Genomic DNA, 17,977 nt, shown 5'->3' with positions numbered 1-17,977 from the left:
AAAAGCACACCTTTTGTCTGATCGTCCTTAGAACTGCACATCTTTTTTGCTGATTTGTAGGGGTGACAGCCATCTATTCTGGATTCTCCTCCTTTTTCAGTTGATTTGTGTGGCAAACACTGTCTCCCACTTTGTGATCTGTCTTTTCACTCCTTTATGGTGTCTTTGGATGTAAAGCTACCTTAATTTTAATAAACTCCAATAGGTCAAGCTTTTCCTCGACAGTTGGTGATTTTTATGGCTTGTGACCTTACCCTGAGGTCGTGAAGCCCTCTTCTTCTAGGAGCATTGCTGTGACTCATACATTCCAGCCTTGAATGTTCCTGGAGCTGACTTGGCACGTGGTGTGAGACATGGGGGCCCAACCGCCCCTCCCCTGCTCACCTGCAGGCTGGCACTGTTGCATGTTGGCACCTCTGGACCTTCTGGTCAGCTCCACCATTTTGTTTGTCTGCCCTGGGACAGTGCCACAAGGTCTTCATTACTACAGCTTTGTAGGATGTCTTTGTGCTAGTCAGACAAGTCCTATAAGCTTCTTTTTCTTCCTTGAAAATGACTCAGCTGTTCTTGACCCCCCTACACCTCCATACAGGTTACAGAATTAGGTTGTCAAGATCCACCAACATAATTTTTTATTAAAATTAAAAAATTTTTATTGCTATTAAATTCATCAGTTTGGGGAGAACTGACTTCTTTACATTATTGAGCCTTAGAATCTGTGAACATGGTATATCTCTCCATAAATAAATCCTTTAAGATCTTTCAATAAACTCCTAGAATTTTCTTCGTAATGGTCTTGCACTTTTTTGTTGGATTTAGACATATATTTTTTATTTTTTTATTCTATTGTAAGTAGTATCAAATAAAAAAATTTTTTTCCTGCAAATTGTGGCTGGTTGATAGAAAGGGAATTGATTTTTATGAATGGATTCTTTTTTTAAAAAAATTATTTATTATTTTTTTTATTTTTGGCTGCATTGGGTCTTTGTTGCTGAGCGGGGGCTACTCTTTGTTGCGGTGTGTGGACTTCTCATTGTTGTGGCTTCTCTTGTTGCAGAGCACGGGCTCTAGGCACGCGGGCTTCAGTAGTTATGGCACACGGACTCAGTAATTGTGGCTCGCGGGCTCCAGAGGGCAGGCTCAGTAGTTGTGGCGCATGGGCTTAGTTGCTCCGCGGCATGTGGGATCTTCCCGGGCCAGGGCTCGAACCTGTGTCGCCTGCATTGGTAGGTGGATTCTTAACCACTGTGCCACCAAGGAAGCCCCAAAATGTAAAACTCTTAGTAGTAAATGTAGGTCCAGGAAGATCCCGCATGGCCCCGTGCGCCACAGCGACTGAGCCTGCGCTCTAGAGCCTGCAAGCCACAACTACTGAGCCCACGTGCCACAACTACTGAAGCCCGCGCACCTAGAGCCCGTGCTCTGCAACAAGAGACGCCACCACAATGAGAAGCCCAAGCACCGCCACGAAGAGTAGCCCCCGCTCGCCGCAACTAGAGAAAGCCCTCGCGCAGCAACGAAGACCCAATGCAGCCAAAAATAAATAAATAAATAAAATAAATTTATTTTTTAAAAAAAGAGTTTTAAATTTTGTTTTTTTTTTTTTAATCATTTATAGCCAAGATGCTATACATTTAGGTTATACTCTTTTATTTTTATGTTTATTTTTGGCTGTGTTGGGTCTTCGTTTCTGCGCGAGGGCTTTCTCTAGTTGCGGCAAGCGGGGGCCACTCTTCATCGCAGTGCGCGGGCCTCTTCACTGTCGCGGCCTCTCTTGTTGCGAAGCACAGGCTCCAGACGCGCAGGCTCAGTAGCTGTGGCTCACGGGCCCAGTTGCTCTGCGGCATGTGGGATCCTCCCAGACCAGGGCTCGAACCCGTGCCCTCTGAATTAGCAGGCAGACTCTCAACCACTGCGCCACCAGGGAAGCCCTAAATTTTGTTTTTGACATAAAAGTCCTAATCCATTTGGAGTTGACTTTTGTATATGGTGTGAGTTAAGAATCGAATTTTAGTTTTGTTCATGTAGAAAATTTTTTCAGTTATTTTTTGAAAAATTTATTTCTATCCCCCTGTGAACTGGTATCCCACCTGTGTGTATGTGTGGGTCTATTTCTGGAGTCTCTATTCTGTTCCACTGGTGAGTTTGCCCCCCTGTACCAGTGCCACACTGCCTATTGTATCTGGTAGGGCAAGTTGCCTCTCTCTGCTCATCTTCATAAGGGTCTTGGTCCTTCTTGACCTCATTCTTTTCTATATAAATGTCCTAGTTGTTTTATCAAGTTCAACAAAAAAAATCCTATTGATATTTTGGTTGGATTTGCATTGAATCCATGGATCAATTTGGGGGAAATGGATAAATTAATGAAATCATATCTTTCTACCCATGAACGTGACATATCTCTCCATTTACTTAGATCACTTTAAATTTTAGAATTTTCCCATCAGAGATCATAGACATCTTTTATTAGATTTATTTTTCTTACTTGATATTCAGATACTACTGCACATGGTGTCATCTCTCTATATAAATTTTCTGATTGTTTGCTGCTGGCATATAGAATGAAACTGACTTTTATATATTAATTTTCTATCTGCCACATTTCTAAACTCTCCCATTATTCCTAAAAATGTCTATGTATCTTCTTTTGAGTTTCTATGTAAATAATTATATCCTGTGTAAATTGCTTTATATCTTCCACTCCAACCTTCTTGCCCCTATTTTCTTGTCTTATTGTACTGGCTAGAACCTCCTACACAATGTTGGGCACCATTGTTGAATTCCTGATTTTAAAGAGAATGTTTCTAACATTTTCTCATTTATAATGACATTTTCTGTAAGTCTTAATAAAGCTATAGATATGATATATAGATATAAATGTATAGATACTCTAGCATGTTAAAGTAGTTTCTTTCTAATCCTTACCAAGAATTTTTATTACAAATGTGTAGTGAATTTTCTCAACAATTTTTTTTGCATCTATGAGACTATCTTAAGTTTTTTCTTCTTTATACTATTATAGTGGTAAATAACATCAATAGGTTTTTCTTTTTCTAAGAAGTTGCCTGTAGCACCTAACATCAATCAATTTTTGCATGTTAAACCAACCTTGCATTCCAGGAATGAACCTAACTTGGTTTGATGTTGAGTTTGATATATGTCTGGATGTGGTTTCTTGCATGTGGTTAAAACTGGTTCTCAACCACAGTTTATTTACATACTACTGTGGATAGACATTTACATTGTTTCTAGTTCAGACTATTACAAATAGTGCTGTTGTGAGCACTCCTGAATTTGGTGAACATGTATACATCTTTCTGTAGGAATGGAGTTGCTGGGTCATGCATTCAGCTTTGGTAGACACTCCCAAGGAATTTCCCAGAGTGACTGTGCCAGTGTAAATTCCACCACAGTGTATGAGTCTTCCAGTTACTGCACACTCTTACCAACACTAGATATTCTCTGTCCTTTTATTTTAGCCATTCTAGTAGATGTGCAGTGGGTTCACATGATAGCTTCAATTTGCATTTATCTGATGACTGGAGAAATTCAGCACCTTTTCATGTCAACAGTCCATTTCAACATACTCTTGCAAAGTACCTTTTTTGTATTTGGGCATGTTTTTCTGTTCCCTATTCCTGTCAACTTGTAGGAGTTCCTTATATATTCTGGATACAAGTCCTTTGGTGGGTATATGTATTAAAGATACCTTCTCTCATTCTATGATTTGCCTTTTACTCTCTGAATAGTATCTTTTGGTGCACATACATTATTAATTTCAGTATATGCCAATATCAATTTCTCTTTTATGATTAACATTTATGTTTTCTGTTTGTGAAATCTTTGCCTACCCCAAAGTCATAAAAATAGTCACTTCTGTTTTCTTCTTAAAGTTGTATGGTTTCACCTTTCACATTTAGAGCTATGTTCCATCTGGAACTGTTTCTGGGTGTGGTGTGTTGTAGGAGTTAAGACGCACGATTTTTGTACAGACGTTCAGCTGATGCAGCGTAGTGCATTGAAGACACTACGTCCTCTTTGCTGCGTTGTACCATCGTCGCAAGACAGGTGGCTAGGTATGTTTTTCTGGTTGTGGACTCTACAGTGTCCCAATTGTCTATGCTCCTGTCTTTATTATGTCAGGTTTTTGCAGCAGTAATGCTGCATAACAAAGACAACCCCTCCCCAACCTCAGAGGTACTTATTCATCAAGCCTCTGTTTCTCACACATCTTCAGGTCGGCTGTAGCAATGTTGGGTTCTACCAGGAAGGCTGAGCCAGGCCCCAGGCTGCAGGTTGGGCTGAGATCCACCTCACGTCTCTCCCCTTCTGGGGTCAGTGGTTCCCCAGGCATCATCTTCACGAGGCAGATGGTATCAGCATGAGAGGGCAAGTCAAACGGTGCAGGCATCTGAAAGCTTCTACTCACATCACATCTACCCAGACTCAAGTTGGTGGGCAACGAAGGCTACTCCTCAGTGGGGGAGGAGGAGCGGAGTGAATATGTTCTGAACGATAATCAAATATACAACAGTCCAATCTCCAGGTCACTGGCATTCACTTACCTTCTGCAAACAAACTACGTTCACCGCCCCCCCCCCCCGCGCACCCCACTCCAAAAGTCTCCACAGTCATAGAACCAGACTCTGAGTCTGGGATCTTGTGATTCTCCATCATTCCTCTTCACCTGGATAACTGTGAACCAGAAAAACAAGTTGCCCAGTCTGGGATTTGCTTTCCCTTCCTTACGAGCTGTGAGTGTAGCTGTGGCTGTTGCGTGGAGGCTGGCAGAAGACACGCAACTCCTGGGTTGGAGACGAAGGACTTTATCATTCTCATCTCAGGAAGCAGCGAGAGCCTCTGCACATCTGTGAAGCCACGTGGGGTGACGCACTGTGGCCCACATGCCTGCTACACACGCTGAGTTTGCATCACAGCTGAGGAACACTGAACCTTGGGCGTCTACCACTTTCGTAGCAAGCAGTAAGCAAGCCTGCTCTTGTCCTGGAGGGAAACAGCACCTCACCCCCCAGGACTGCTCACTGCAAGCATGATGCTGAGAAAGGTAAATGGGTGATCAGGGCCTTGCATCCTTGGCACACCCCACAGAATATGTAGGGTGCTCGGGAGACCCAAGGAAGACCTTCTCTCCCAGTGATCCACATCCATGCTGCTCCATCTGAGCCTCTGGCCACTTTTCACATGCCACTCTGACCTGACCAGGAGAGATGGGCACCAAGCCCCCTTGATTTGTCTCGTGTGCGTTTGTTGAAGACAGCCGTCATCAGGTCCACCAGCGGCGCAGACCTCAGCCACGTCCTCTGGGGCCCTGGACTCTGCACTGTGCGTCCCAGAGGCATCCTCGCTGCCAACCTGCCAGGACTGGGTTTGCTTCCCCTCCTTGCAAGCTGTTGGCTGTGAGCTTAGCTGAGGCTGTTGCGTGGAGGCTGCCGGAAGACACGCGACTCCTGGGTCAGAGATGAAGGGCTTCGTCACCCGTGGTGACCGTGAGCGCCGGCTGGTCTGGGACGCACTGTGGCCCAGATGGATGGCGCACGCACAGTGGGCCCATGTCACGGTGGGGGACAGTGAGCTTGGGGCACTTGCTGCTTTTTCAGGAAGCTCTTTGTCCTGGAGGGAGACATTACTTCACCCTGAGACATGGCCCAAGTGAAGGGTGGTCAGGGCCTTGCACGGACGGAGCGCACCTCGAAGGACACGTAGGAGGGCACAGGAGACCAAGGGCTGTCTCTCCCAACACGAGGTACCTGCGCGCACACGTGCTCGTGAGCACGCACGGACACACACATGCACTCACACACGCACACATGCACGCACACCACATGGGCACAGAACAGGGTAGCTGGTCCACAGCACCCTGGATCCCCCCGCCCCCTTCCCAGGGGGAAAGCTCTGTGCCATGATTACGCTCCTTAATCCATTTTCAGTGAGTCTTGGCTCTGCCCGGAGAGGCCCTTTTCTCGTCGTCCTCCTCGGCTGTATACGAAGGAGAAAGTGGGGGACACGTTCCCCTTGGAGGCTGGCCGTTTCCTCCGCGGCTTGTAGCCTTAGGAAGCGGGGCTCTCAGGTCCTCAGAGCACAAACGGACGCTGCCTCTCTCGGCCCAGGCTGGCGGTCCTTCTGCTAACGTAACCCTTCTCCCCAAAAGCTGTGTTTCCGTCCCGCCAACTCTGTGCATCAAAATCCACTCCCACATTCGTCTTCAAGATATGTCCTTCTCTCCACCAGCGCTGGGACTCCGGGACCAGACCCACGGCCTCCCCAGGAGCCTCCTGTCCAGCCGAGGGCAACTGTCAGCCCCTTCCGAGCGCCTGGCAGAGGGCAAGGCAGCCCCGGCAGCCTGGTCGGAGGCTGAGCCCCTGGAGGCCTCTCTTCCTGTAAGCGTCTCGATTTTGTCTGTTGCTGGATCGAGATGAGAACCTGGTCCACGTCGAGGCTCTGCGGGCTCAGTGTTTCCCCACCTCCTCCTGGTGGGCCACCTTCCCACACTCAGGTCCTAATGTCCCACGCCCGGCCAGTCACAGGGAGGGACAGGAGCACAGCTGGTCCGGGGCTGTCCTCTCTGGTGCCCAGGAGGGTGCAGGGAGGTGACTCGGCCGGGCTTAGGTGCTTCCTGCTCGTAGGAGCCAAGGTTACTCCTGAAGCCACTCCAGACGAGGTCGGGGTCCGCTCAGGGCGCACGCTGGGTTTCGAGGGTCCCTCCAGGAAGGCGCCCTGCTGCGCCACACTGGGCACGCATGACCCCCCGGCCAGTCTCCCTGCCGTGTGCGGTGTCGCTGTCGTTGACGTTTGCCTCGGTCTTGGTGCCCGTGGGAGAGGGCGGGAGGGTCAGCCTCCACTGCTTCCCAAGCCGACACCACCTATTAGAGTCTCTCTCAGTTTCAGGGACCCCCGGGTGTGTCTGAGTGGGTCTGTGCTGCGGTGACCGTGCGTGGCGCTCACCTCGGAGTGAAGCAATGCGTGATGGTCACGCGGCTGTGGCCCCGAGGGTCCCGCGGGATTAGCTGCGCTTGCTTCCAGGCTACGGCTGTGTTCAGGCCAGAAACACAGGATCCTCAGCCGCGAGCCAGCAGCTGCCCAGGGCGAGTTTGTCTCGTGACAGCTGGGCAGCACGCCAGCGCTTGCAGCCTTCACTGCACCGTGTGCAGGTGAGGGCAGGTCACCTGGCCCGGCCCAGCCAGCAGCTCGGGAAGTACACTCCGCACCAGAGGCTGTTCTCAGCCCTTTGCGTTTCCATACGTATGTCAGGATCAGCCTGTCCTCCTCAAGAGAAAGAAAAAAAGAAAGAAACAGACAGACAGACAGAAGAGAGGGAGGGAGGGAGGGAGGGAGGGAGGGGAGAAGGGAGGGGAGGAAAAACTGCCAGGATTTTGATTGGGATCACCTTGAATCTGCAGAGGGGAGAATTGACATCTCTTTATATTGTCTTTCAAATCAAAATCATGATCTACTCTACTTAACTAGGGCGTCTTTGATTTTCTCTGGATTGTGTCTTGTGGCTTTTCAGGGTAGAGGTCTGGCACATCTTTCATTAGATTTTTTTTTCTGGCTATTTGGTGGTTTTTAATGCCACAGTAAATAATATCTCTTTTGACACAATGTTCTTAAGGCGCAACTTACAAATAGCAAGGACAGGTCTCCAGCAGACACGGTGCTGCGATGTGTTTGCCTTCGTGACCACCGCCCGGATGGAGAGAGGGGACATTGCTCTACAGAAAGTTTCCCGTGCCCCTTCCCACCCTGTCCTCCGGCCATGCGATGACCACTCTCTGACTTCAATCAGCCCAGGCTGCCGGGCCACACGTGGACCCGCACGGCACATGCTCGCCTGTGTCCGGCCTCTTTGGCCTTGGGCAGCCGTGCTGAGGGCACCTGCGTGCACGTTTTCCTCGCCGAGCAGCGTCCAGGCTTGAGTGTGCTGATGGGAGGGTGGGTTGCTTCCCGCTGGGGACTGTCACAAATGGAGGTGCCCGGTCACGCCAGAGCAAGCCTCCACGCGGACCTGTGCGTCGTTTCTCCCGGGTTTGTACCCGGGAGTGGATTGCAGGTCGCGGGGGACGCTTAGACTTTGCTTTAGAAGAAACTGCCCGCGGCCTTCTACGGCGTTTGCGGTGTCTCCACCCAGCAGATCATGGGAGTCCTGACTGAGCCACATCCCCGCCACCACTCGGCATCGTGAACTTCGTATTTTTAGCCATTCTGGTAGGTGTGTTCTACTTTGTGTTTCCCTGGTGACTAGTCATGCTTTATGTTTACTGGCCGTTCAGATGCCTTTCGCTGTGAAGTGCCTGTTGAAATCTTTTACCCATTTTAAAATTAGGTCGTTTGTCCTTTTGTTATTTATTTGTAGTGGTTTTTAGATAATCTGTATATTTGTTTCTCAGATATGTGTACGGGTAATATTTTCTCCCAGTCTGTGGTTTGCCTTTTCACTTTCTTAGTGATGCCTTTTGAAGAGTAGAAATATTTTATAAAGGGCAATTGATCAGTTTTCCTTTTGTGGCTAGTGCTTTTGGCATCCGGCCTAAAATAACTTTGCTTCCGCCAGGGTCATGAAGATGTTCCTGTATATTTCCTCCTAGAAGCTTTACAGTTTTGACGTTCACATGTGGTCTCTGATCCACCCTGAGTTAGGTTTTGCGCGTGGTGTCAAGTCTGTTTGCTTTCATCTGGACGTCCAGCTGACCCCCCGCCTCACCATTATCGAAAATACTCGCCTTCTCCCGTTGAGTTGCTTTGGCATCTTTGTCAAAATAGACTCTCCAGAATGAATTCTGGTTCTCTGTTCTGTTCCATCGATCGTTTGCTTATCCTTATACCAACACCACAATTAAGTCTTAATTAGTGCAGTTTTGAAATAAGTTTTGAAAAGCGATAGGTAAGGTCTCCAACACTGTTTCCTGCCCAGGATCTCCTGGACTGTTCTGTCTTTTGAATTTCCATTTAAATTTTATTTATTTAATTTTATTTTATTGTTCTGGCCGCGCCACGTGACATGTGGAATCTTAGTTCCCTGACCAGGGATCGAACCCATGCCCCCTGCCCTGGAAGCATGGAATCTTAACCACTGGACCGCCAGGGAAGTCCTCCATTTAAATTTTAGAATCAGCCTGTGGATTTCTAGAGACAGCCTGGTGGGATTTTGATGGGGATCGGGTCAAAGCTATCGATCATTTCAGGGAGAATTGACGCCCTTACCACACTGAGACTCTCAATCTACGCGCATGATGTATCTCGACATTTACTTAGGTATTCTTTAGTTTTTCTAAGCAATACTTTTAGCGTGGGTTTTTTCATCAAATGTATTCCTATGTATTTGATGTATTTTTGGTACTTTTATACATGTATTTTTATCAATAAACTGATACTTTAGTAAATGGTGGGGTTTAATCTTTTTCTCTTTTTCTGGTGAGGACATTTCAGATCCACTCTTAGCAAACTTCAGTGACACAACGCGTGGTTATCAACTGTGGCCGCCACGTCTTAACGTCTGGTCCTCAGACCTCGCTTACCTTACAGCTGAGTGTTTTGCTCCCCTCCACCCCACCTCCCAGACTCTGGCAGCCGGTTTTCTACTCTCTGTTTCTATGAGTTTGACTTATTTTTTTTAAGATTCCACATATGAGTGATATAAATGGTGTTTTAAATTTTATTTCCCAATTATTTGTGCTAATGTGTAGAATATCCCCATGGCTTTTGCACGCTGACCCTGTAGCCCACAGCGCTGGTGAATGGACCTCCGGGTCCCACACTAGTTTGTAGATGCCTTGGATTTTCTATGCAATCCCATCACCTCGAATGACGTCCATCCTCCTTTCTTTCTGGTCTCTCTGCCTTGTCCCTGTTCCTGCCTCACTGCGCTAGCTGGAACCTCAGTAGGGAGGGGGGCAGGAGTCAGCGGTAAGGTTTTCGCAAATACACGCTCTCAGATCGAGGACATTCCGGCTATTCCTTGCTTGCTGAGAGGTGTTTTCTTTTCTCTGTTTATCATGAATGACATAGAATTTCTCCACTGTTTCCCCTGAATCTAATGAGATGGTCGTATTATTCTGTTCATGTGAGTGGCATCAATTGATGCAGGAATGGGAAGCGGACCTTGTCTTCCTTCATTATCCCGAGATGACGTCTCGCTTTTATTCCTAATATTGTCCCCTCCCCCCACCCCGCCCCCGCCGCCATCAGTCTCTCCACGGTCTGTCACTTTATCCAGCTTCTCAGAGAACCAGCCTTAGACTTTGTTGAACTTTCTATTTGCTTACTTCTGCTCTTACATTTGTTATTTGGGTTTGTTCTTTTTCTAACTTCTTGAGCTAGATGGTTGGTTCTTAATTTTCAGCATTTCTTCTTTTCAATACGTACATTTAAGGATGACAATTTCCCTTTATTTTCTACTTTAACTGCATCTGAAAATTTTTGAAATGCAGTATTTTGGGTATTATTCAGATCAGTATTTTCTAATTTTCATTACAATTATTTCTTTGATCTCTAAGTTATTTAGAAATTGGTTTCCTATAAATACATTTGCATCAGATTTTGCGATTAGCTTGTACTTTCTTGTTAGCATAATTGTATTTGATTGGAGCTGTGTCACTTCAACACCCAGACACTTGTTGTGAGTTGCTTTATGTTTTCAGTGCTCGCGGTGCCTGAAAATAGTGTGTGTTCCACGATTACTGGGTGTCAGAAGTGGGGTTGAGCGTGTTTATTGTGTCTTTCAGATCTTTTATATCTTTCTGATATTTCTTGTCTGCGTGTCCCATCAATTACTAAGCCAAGTAGGGTAACAATCTTTGGGATGCATCACCTTCTTACAATCCTGGCAATTTTTACTTTATATTTCTTCAGCCTCTGTTTTATTTTGGTTAGAATTTGCCTAGTATATCTTTTCCTTTCAGTCATTCTCTAATCTTACATTTTAGATATTTCTCTGCATAAAATGTGATTTTTTTTTTTAAGTGAAAGCGGGTTTATTCAGGGAGATGCACACTCCATAGACAGAATGTGGTCTGTCTCAGAAGGCAAGAGCGGCCAAAATTTAAATTCAGATTGACCACACTCTTTTTTTTTTTTTTTTTTTTTTTTTAAATTTATTTTTATTTATTATTTTTGGCTGTGTTGGGTCTTCGTTGCTGCACGCGGGCTTTCTCTAGTTGCGGCGAGCAGGGGCTACTCTTCGTTGCGGTGCGCGGGCTTCTCATTGCGGTGGCTTCTCTTGTTGCGGAGCAGGGGCTCTAGGCGCGTGGGCTTCAGTAGGCGTGGCTCGCAGGCTCTAGAGCGCAGGCTCAGTAGTTATGGGTCACGGGCTTAGTTGCTCCGCGGCATGTGGGACCTTCCCGGACCAGGTATCGAACCCGTGTCCCCTGCATTGGCAGGCGGATTCTTAACCACTGTGCCACCAGGGAAGCCCGACCACACTCTTTTAAACAGCACATTTAACATTTGCATTTTATGTGATCGTATATACACACAGATACATGGATTCTACACAACAAATTACTCCAGACAACAAATACCTGTTATCCCACACATTTCTGAGGGTCAGGGACCCAAGAGGGCCTTAACCTTGAGGTACTGGCTCGAGGTCTCACATGAGCTTCGGGCAAGACGTTGGCAGAGGCTTGGCTGGGGCAGGGATCCACTCCGTGACGGCTCACCCACACGTTGAGGGGTGGAGGCCTCACTTCCTCCCCATGTGGACCCTCCAGAGGGCTGCCTGAGCGACCTCACCGTGGGCGGAGCGTCCTCAGAACAAGGGGTTCCGGACCAACCACTGGAGACACGCTTCCGTGGCCCGGCCTGAGAAGTCAGGCTCCATCACTTCCGCCGTGTTCTGCCGGCCACACAGCGCCTCCTGATGTGATGTGGGGGGGGCCTGCCCACGGGCCCGGAGGCCAGCTCTCGGGGCGTCTTGGAGCCTGACGACCACAGTACCTCTCATCTGATTGCGTTTGATTTCTGTCTATTCTCCTCCCTTTCATGTCCCCCTTTCTCTTTGTTCTGGCCTTATTTTCAGTAACTGTTTTGTCATTTCGGTTTTTCCTTCTTCTCGTTTGGAGGTTACACACTCTGTCCCTGGGCTTTTAGTGGCTGCCTAGAAATTGCTCGTTGCTTCCTGAGGTTATCAACGTCCGCAGTGCGAGAAAATCATACTTTTACTCGCACCCAGACGATACAGTGACCTTCAGTCTCGGAGACACGAGACGTGAGCATCGTGTGTTTAGGCCGCACCCCTCGCTCCCCTCCCCACACCCTCCCCCTCCTCCCCACACCCTCCCCGTGTCTCAGGCTTCCAGTACGGGAGCTCTTCTTTATTCTCTCTTTTGCACACTTATCTTGAAAGCGATGGGCTCTCGGCCCTGGGAGTCCAGCCGTTTTCTCTCAGCATCTTTCTGCTGTCCTGGCTTTCACTGCTGCTCTCAGAGATACTCAGCCAAGTCCACGGCTTTCCAAAAGTCAGCCGTCTTACCTGCCTGTGCCATTGACGACTGTTTTAATAAGACAGGTCTGGGTGTGGGATTTTATTTGTATTTATTCAAACTGGGAATCTTGGGACATCTTTATCTCACACTCGTGTCATTAATCGTTTATGAGAAACTTTCAGCCTCTCTCACTCTATGCACCGCCTCCACCCCATCCTCTCCCTCCTGGCCTTTGGGGCTCAGGTGTGACGTTGCCCCCACCTTCGCCGCCCCTCAGCCCGTATCACTTCGTCTCCCGTTCACTGTCCGGTTTCCTGTGCTCACTTGTCTTCCAGGTCATTCTGTCCTCATCAGTGTCTAGAGCCCTGTGAATCCCATCCATTGAAACTTTAACTTTAGTTATTATAGTTTCAGTTTTTAGAAACTTTACTTTTCAATAAAGTTGGTTATTCTTTTTTTTTTTTAATTATTTATTTTTTTTTAAAATTTATTTATTTTTGATTTATGGCTGTGTTGGGTCTTTGTTTCTGTGCGAGGGCTTTCTCTAGTTGTGGCAAGTGGGGGCCACTCTTCATCGCGGTGCGCGGGCCTCTCACTATCGCGGCCTCTCTTGTTGCGGAGCACAGGCTCCAGACGCGCAGGCTCAGTAGTTGTGGCTCACGGGCCCAGCTGCTCCGCGGCACATGAGATCCTCCCAGACCAGGGCTCGAACCCGTGTCCCCTGCATTGGCAGGCAGATTCTCAACCACTGCGCCACCAGGGAAGCCCTGGTTATTCTTTATAGTTCCTTTCCTTTGCCTAAAACCTCTAAATTGTGTGAAATGACACAGTTAGCTTATATTCTGTGCCTGATAATGTCTGATAATTCTATCAGCTGAAGTCTTTGGTCATGTCTGTGCTGTTTCTGCCGGCACTCTCACATTTTATTAGAGACGGATCATTTTCTTTTTTTTTTAATTATTATTTATTTATTTATTTATTTTGGCTGTGTTGTGTCTTCGTTTCTGTGCGAGGGCTTCCTCCAGTTGCGGCGAGCGGGGGCCACTCCTCATCGCGGCGCGCGGGCCCCTCACCATCGCGGCCTCTCCCGTTGCGGAGCACAGGCTCCAGACGCGCAGGCTCAGTAGCTGTGGCTCGCGAGCCCAGTTGCTCCGCGGCATGTGGGATCTTCCCAGACCAGGGCTCGAACCCGTGTCCCCTGCATTGGCAGGCAGACTCCCAACCACTGCGCCGCCAGGGAAGCCCTGGATCATTTTCTTTAAAACGTTAGTTGTGGGGATTCTTTGCACTCCTTCCAGAATGCAGGTGAGCCCCTCAGAGGGTGGTGTTTGCCCCAGGCCCCTCATCTCCCGCCTCCTGAGGAAAGCTGCCCGCATCGCTCTAAATTCATGGGTTGATGCTTTGTGCCCTCCCCGCCCTGGCTGCAGCCCAGGGATAAGAAGTCGTCACTCAGACCTGCTTGGGACTAGCTCGGGACTCCAGTTTCTCTGGGATTTCCACCCACATTGCTCAGCACCAAGAACACGCCTCGCACTCTCTGGGGCAGGGAAGGTGTGTTTTGGGCTCACCCTTGCACCCGGGGTGTAACCTTTTGGCCTTGCTGTTTCTTTGAGGGGTGGGGTGTCTCTCACCCCTCTTGGGGGTGGTCTTCTGCCCCCACACCCCTAAAGCCTTGGCAACTCGAGCCTCGAGTGATACTGGTCTGCAAAGCCTCTGAAGGAAGGGCTTCCCCGCAGCCTCGACCTGATCATTCCTTGCTTTTTGTCAGCTTTTTGTTGCTTTTAAGATGTTTTTCATGTTTTATGCTCAGGTTTGGTGTTTTTCCCCAGAAGGGCTGGTCTGGATCCCAGAGTACCAATTCCTGAGCGGACACCCCGTCCGCTTTGGTGATGCCCCCCGTCCCCGGTGCACCTTAGGCCTCACCCCCTCCTCCTTCACCCCCAGGATGCATGATGCATGGCTCTCCTGCTTCTCGGCCCCTCACGCCAACCCCTAAACGGATGGCTCAGCCCCTCCTGCCTGCCTCATGCTGCCCCTCTGCCGCAGGGGCCTGGCCCTTCCTCAGCTTGGAGCGGGCCCAGGGCTCTATCCCGTCCAGCCCTGCGCTAGGCCTGTTTAGGCCTGGGGTGCATTGGTGGGCAAAGCACTGCTGGCAGAGCTGCCCCCTTGGCCGCTGTACCTGCTCACCCCTGAAGATTGGCCTCCCCACCCTGTGCCCAGGCCTGCAGTCTCCCACACCCTCATATGCCACGCAGGCCCTGGCGTGTCCTGTGGGTCAGGCTGGCCCCGGGCCCTGGGGAAGGCCCCATTCCTGGGCTCTGGCTCAGCCTCCGCTCAAGGGTCCAGGAAACTGTGGGCTGCTTTGCATAGGTGCTGGGTGGCCCCCACTCCTGCCCACCCCACCCAGACCCACCTGGACCCCGGGGAGGAGTGACTCAGCCCAGGGCATTGGCAGCGGGTGGCTCTGGCAGGCGTGGTGTCTCAGCCCGTGGCATTCCTGGGCTGGGCCATTGCTGGCTGGGCACTGCCCTGGGCCCAGGGCCACTGCCTGGGGCTTGCTCATTCCCCCTGACTGGGACTGCGCCCCCTTGCGGGTGGAGAAAGATGAGCAGGGCCAAGGGGACCTCAACCCTCGGCTTTGAGTGGAGGTCTGGGCTTTTCTGAGAGCTGCGGAAAGCCGGGTGGGTTCTGTGTGGGAGCAGGTGGGCTTGGGAGCCAGCTGGGATGGAACTTCCAGCCAGGTGCACGCCTTGCAGGGGGGGAGGGCCGCCGTGAGGTGGGCGAGCCCGAGGTGGGCGTGCTGGAGGGAGCACAGTCTCAGGGACCAGTGAACGTGGCCAGAACGAGGTCTTGGGGCAGCAGGCATGGTTTTTGGTACCAGTGGGCCTGGTCTGGGGTGGTGGACATGATTTCATGCACTGATGGACGCAGTCTGTGGGCTGGTGGGTGGCCTCAGTGGGCGTGGCCTGGGCAGGTGGGCGTGGCCTGGGGCAGGTGGGCGTGGTCTGGGGCCGTGGACGTGGTTTCCAGGCGGGTGGCACCGTCTCAGGGCCCTTCTCTCTCTCTCTCTCCCCCAGGGCTGCCAAGGGCCCTCCCAGCGCCGTGCCTAGTGTGCCGTGGCTCGCTGCCGCCCGCCGGTCCCTGCAAGCGCTGCCGCTCGTTCTGCGCCGCCGTCCTGCAGGGTGCCTCTGTCATGCCCCTCGGCAACGGGCCGGGCGGCGGCCTGTGCACCCCGTGACGCCAAGGACCGGGACCAGAGAGACGCGCCCAGGCCCCGCGGCCTCCAGTGCGTGGCGTGTTTCTCTGTAAACCTAGACATAGGTGAGGGACCTTGTACACAGAGCTATTTTAGCGAAATTGTGCGATCTTCACCATGGTATTTCTTATGGAACCTCTGTCCCCACCCTCTCCCGGTGCCTGCACCCCATGCCCGCCCGCATCCCAGGCCCCTCGCCCTGCATCCCGCGTGCCACACCACACACCCGTGTCCCCAAACCCACACGTCTCTCCTCACCCCGCAACCGGCACCCCTCAACCCGCACCCCTGCGCTGGGCAGGTGAGGACGAGAGCTCCTGGTGTGCGGGCTCCCCCGCAAGACCCCCCTCCTCTGGAGCCCCTCCCTCCTTGCTGGAGGGCCCCGGCCGGCTCCCCAGCGGCCCCTTGTTCACTCATTGATTCAACAAAAGTCTGGCTGTGCTGGTCCAGGTTCTTTGCACCCAAGCGCCTCCTTTCACCCTGGGCTGAGCGAGGGGGTGAAGGGGGTGCCTGCACTGGGTCAGACCCCTCAGATTGTGCCGCAGGTGGACTTCCGGGCCTTGGCTCTCAGTGGGCCGTGCAGTCTGTGGAGACCAGAGGTGGGGGAGCCCCTGCAGCCTCTCTGGGCTCAGGCTGGGGTGTCCCAACCATCTGAGCCTACAGGGGACAGGGGACCTGCAAGGGGTCTCGAGGGCCGGTTCTTTGTGGACATTGGGAGGGTCTGTAGCCCCCAGCCCTCAGAGACAAGACAGGAGCCCCAGGGGACAGGGGCCCGTCCCCACCATGCTTCTTCCCCATGAAGTCATGTGGTTGGATTTGCCGTCCACTTCCGATCACCTGCATCCCCTTGGCCCTGGGATGGCGTGTTCAGCACACCACGTGTGTCACCTGGTGGGTGGGCCTGTCCTGGGGCGGCCCTGGAGAGAGGGCCACTGCGGTGCCTACTGGGCCACGTGGGGCCTCTTCGCCGCTCCGGGGAGAGTCACTGAGTACGGCTGTCCCCACCTCTCCCCTGGGTGATAATAAAACAGGTTGTGGGGCTCCCTCCCCGGCCTGGCCTGGAGGGCAGCACCTGGCCACGCAGCCTGAGCTCCCGCAGCACGTCCTCCCCTGACTCACGCCACCCGGCTGACCTAGGGGCCCAGGGAGCTCCTGCAGCTCGACTCAGAGAGGGGGCCAGAGCAGGGGCGGCGGGAGGACTAGCCTCTGACTTCCTGGTCACCCCGAAACACGCCAGCCTGCTGCTGACCGCACCCCAGGCCAGGCCCACAGGTGAACGCTGCCGGGCAGGCGCCATCCCCATCAGCTCTGCCTCACTGACAGTGCAGAGCGGCGGGTGGTGACCAGAGCCCCACGATGCCCACGTGTGCTCTGGACCTGGTGGGAGCAGCGGTGAGGTGCCGGCCCGGAGGGAGGGAGGCTGGGCCGTGGGCTCTGGAGCCTGGACTGGGGGGGCGGTGAGTGGGCAGGAGGGTGGGGCCCATGGTCTTGGGTGCTGTCTGCCTGTGGGTCCCATCCTCTGGGGCTGAAGCTCCATCAGATGTTTCCCAAGTTCATTCCTGCCTCGGGCCTGAGCCCACTTCACGGAGCACTCGGGTCAGACAAGGGTGCGAGAGACGGGCCGGCAGCCAGAGCAGCTGTGTCTGTACGGGGGCCACCCCAGGGACCCGCCTGCCCAGGGTGCCAGCCTGGGGACGGTGCCACTCCGGGTCAGCTCCTCTCCACACTTGGGGTGCCCTGTTGTGTTTTCAAGCAGAGCCCCAGCCCCCAGGGCCAGCACAACGGGGGCGGGGGCGTCCCCGAGCTCTCCAGCCATACACCCTTTTCCATGCCCCCTTCATGGGACAGTGCCCTCCCAGGCCGGAGGCACTTACACCTGCCCAGCGGGTGCAGGAGGAGGGCTGGACACAGGACACCAAAGGGCCCCAGAGCCACACCTTGGCTTCTGGGGCTGGACAGGGTGCTGGGAGCCGCTGCCCGGAGACGGCTCCCCTGCCCAGGAAGATCCGAACGGGAGAAGGAGCAGAACGGACCTCCGCCCCCAGCAGAAGCCAGGCCCAGAGTTACAGGCCACGGGGCACTGCCCTCTGGGGTGAGGGATGTCTAGGCAAGGGCTCAGCAAAGGGGGGGGGCAGCCTCTCACATACAGGCGAGTGACGGGGGCACTCGGGGTGTCCCCAGGCTTGCGGGAGTTGGGGCTGGCACCAGCGGCCCTGGGGGGCTGGCGCCATCGGCCCTGTGGGGCAGGCGCCTGGGATGGCTCCCACCCCTCTGCCAGCCC

At 52.1% G+C, this 17,977-nt stretch overlaps 1 protein-coding gene across 1 annotated transcript in view; it reads left to right on the top strand.

Annotated features, from left to right (window-relative positions):
• The window catches only part of TTLL8 (tubulin tyrosine ligase like 8), a 58,384-nt gene extending 42,663 nt beyond the window's left edge, over nucleotides 1-15,721 (top strand). The window contains exons 13-14 of the mRNA XM_036867495.1: nucleotides 5,275-5,386; nucleotides 15,518-15,721. Coding sequence (XP_036723390.1) covers nucleotides 5,275-5,386; nucleotides 15,518-15,678 — 273 coding nt within the window. The 3' untranslated portion in view covers nucleotides 15,679-15,721. The remainder of the gene's footprint in view (nucleotides 1-5,274; nucleotides 5,387-15,517) is intronic.
• Nucleotides 15,722-17,977: the final 2,256 nt, after the last annotated feature.

The sequence above is a fragment of the Balaenoptera musculus genome, chromosome 10 (assembly GCF_009873245.2).
Source record: "Balaenoptera musculus isolate JJ_BM4_2016_0621 chromosome 10, mBalMus1.pri.v3, whole genome shotgun sequence".
In the NCBI taxonomy this organism is placed as follows: domain Eukaryota; kingdom Metazoa; phylum Chordata; class Mammalia; order Artiodactyla; family Balaenopteridae; genus Balaenoptera; species Balaenoptera musculus.
The sequence above is the reverse complement of the archived record's forward strand: the minus strand, read 5'-3'. Positions and strand labels throughout refer to the sequence as shown.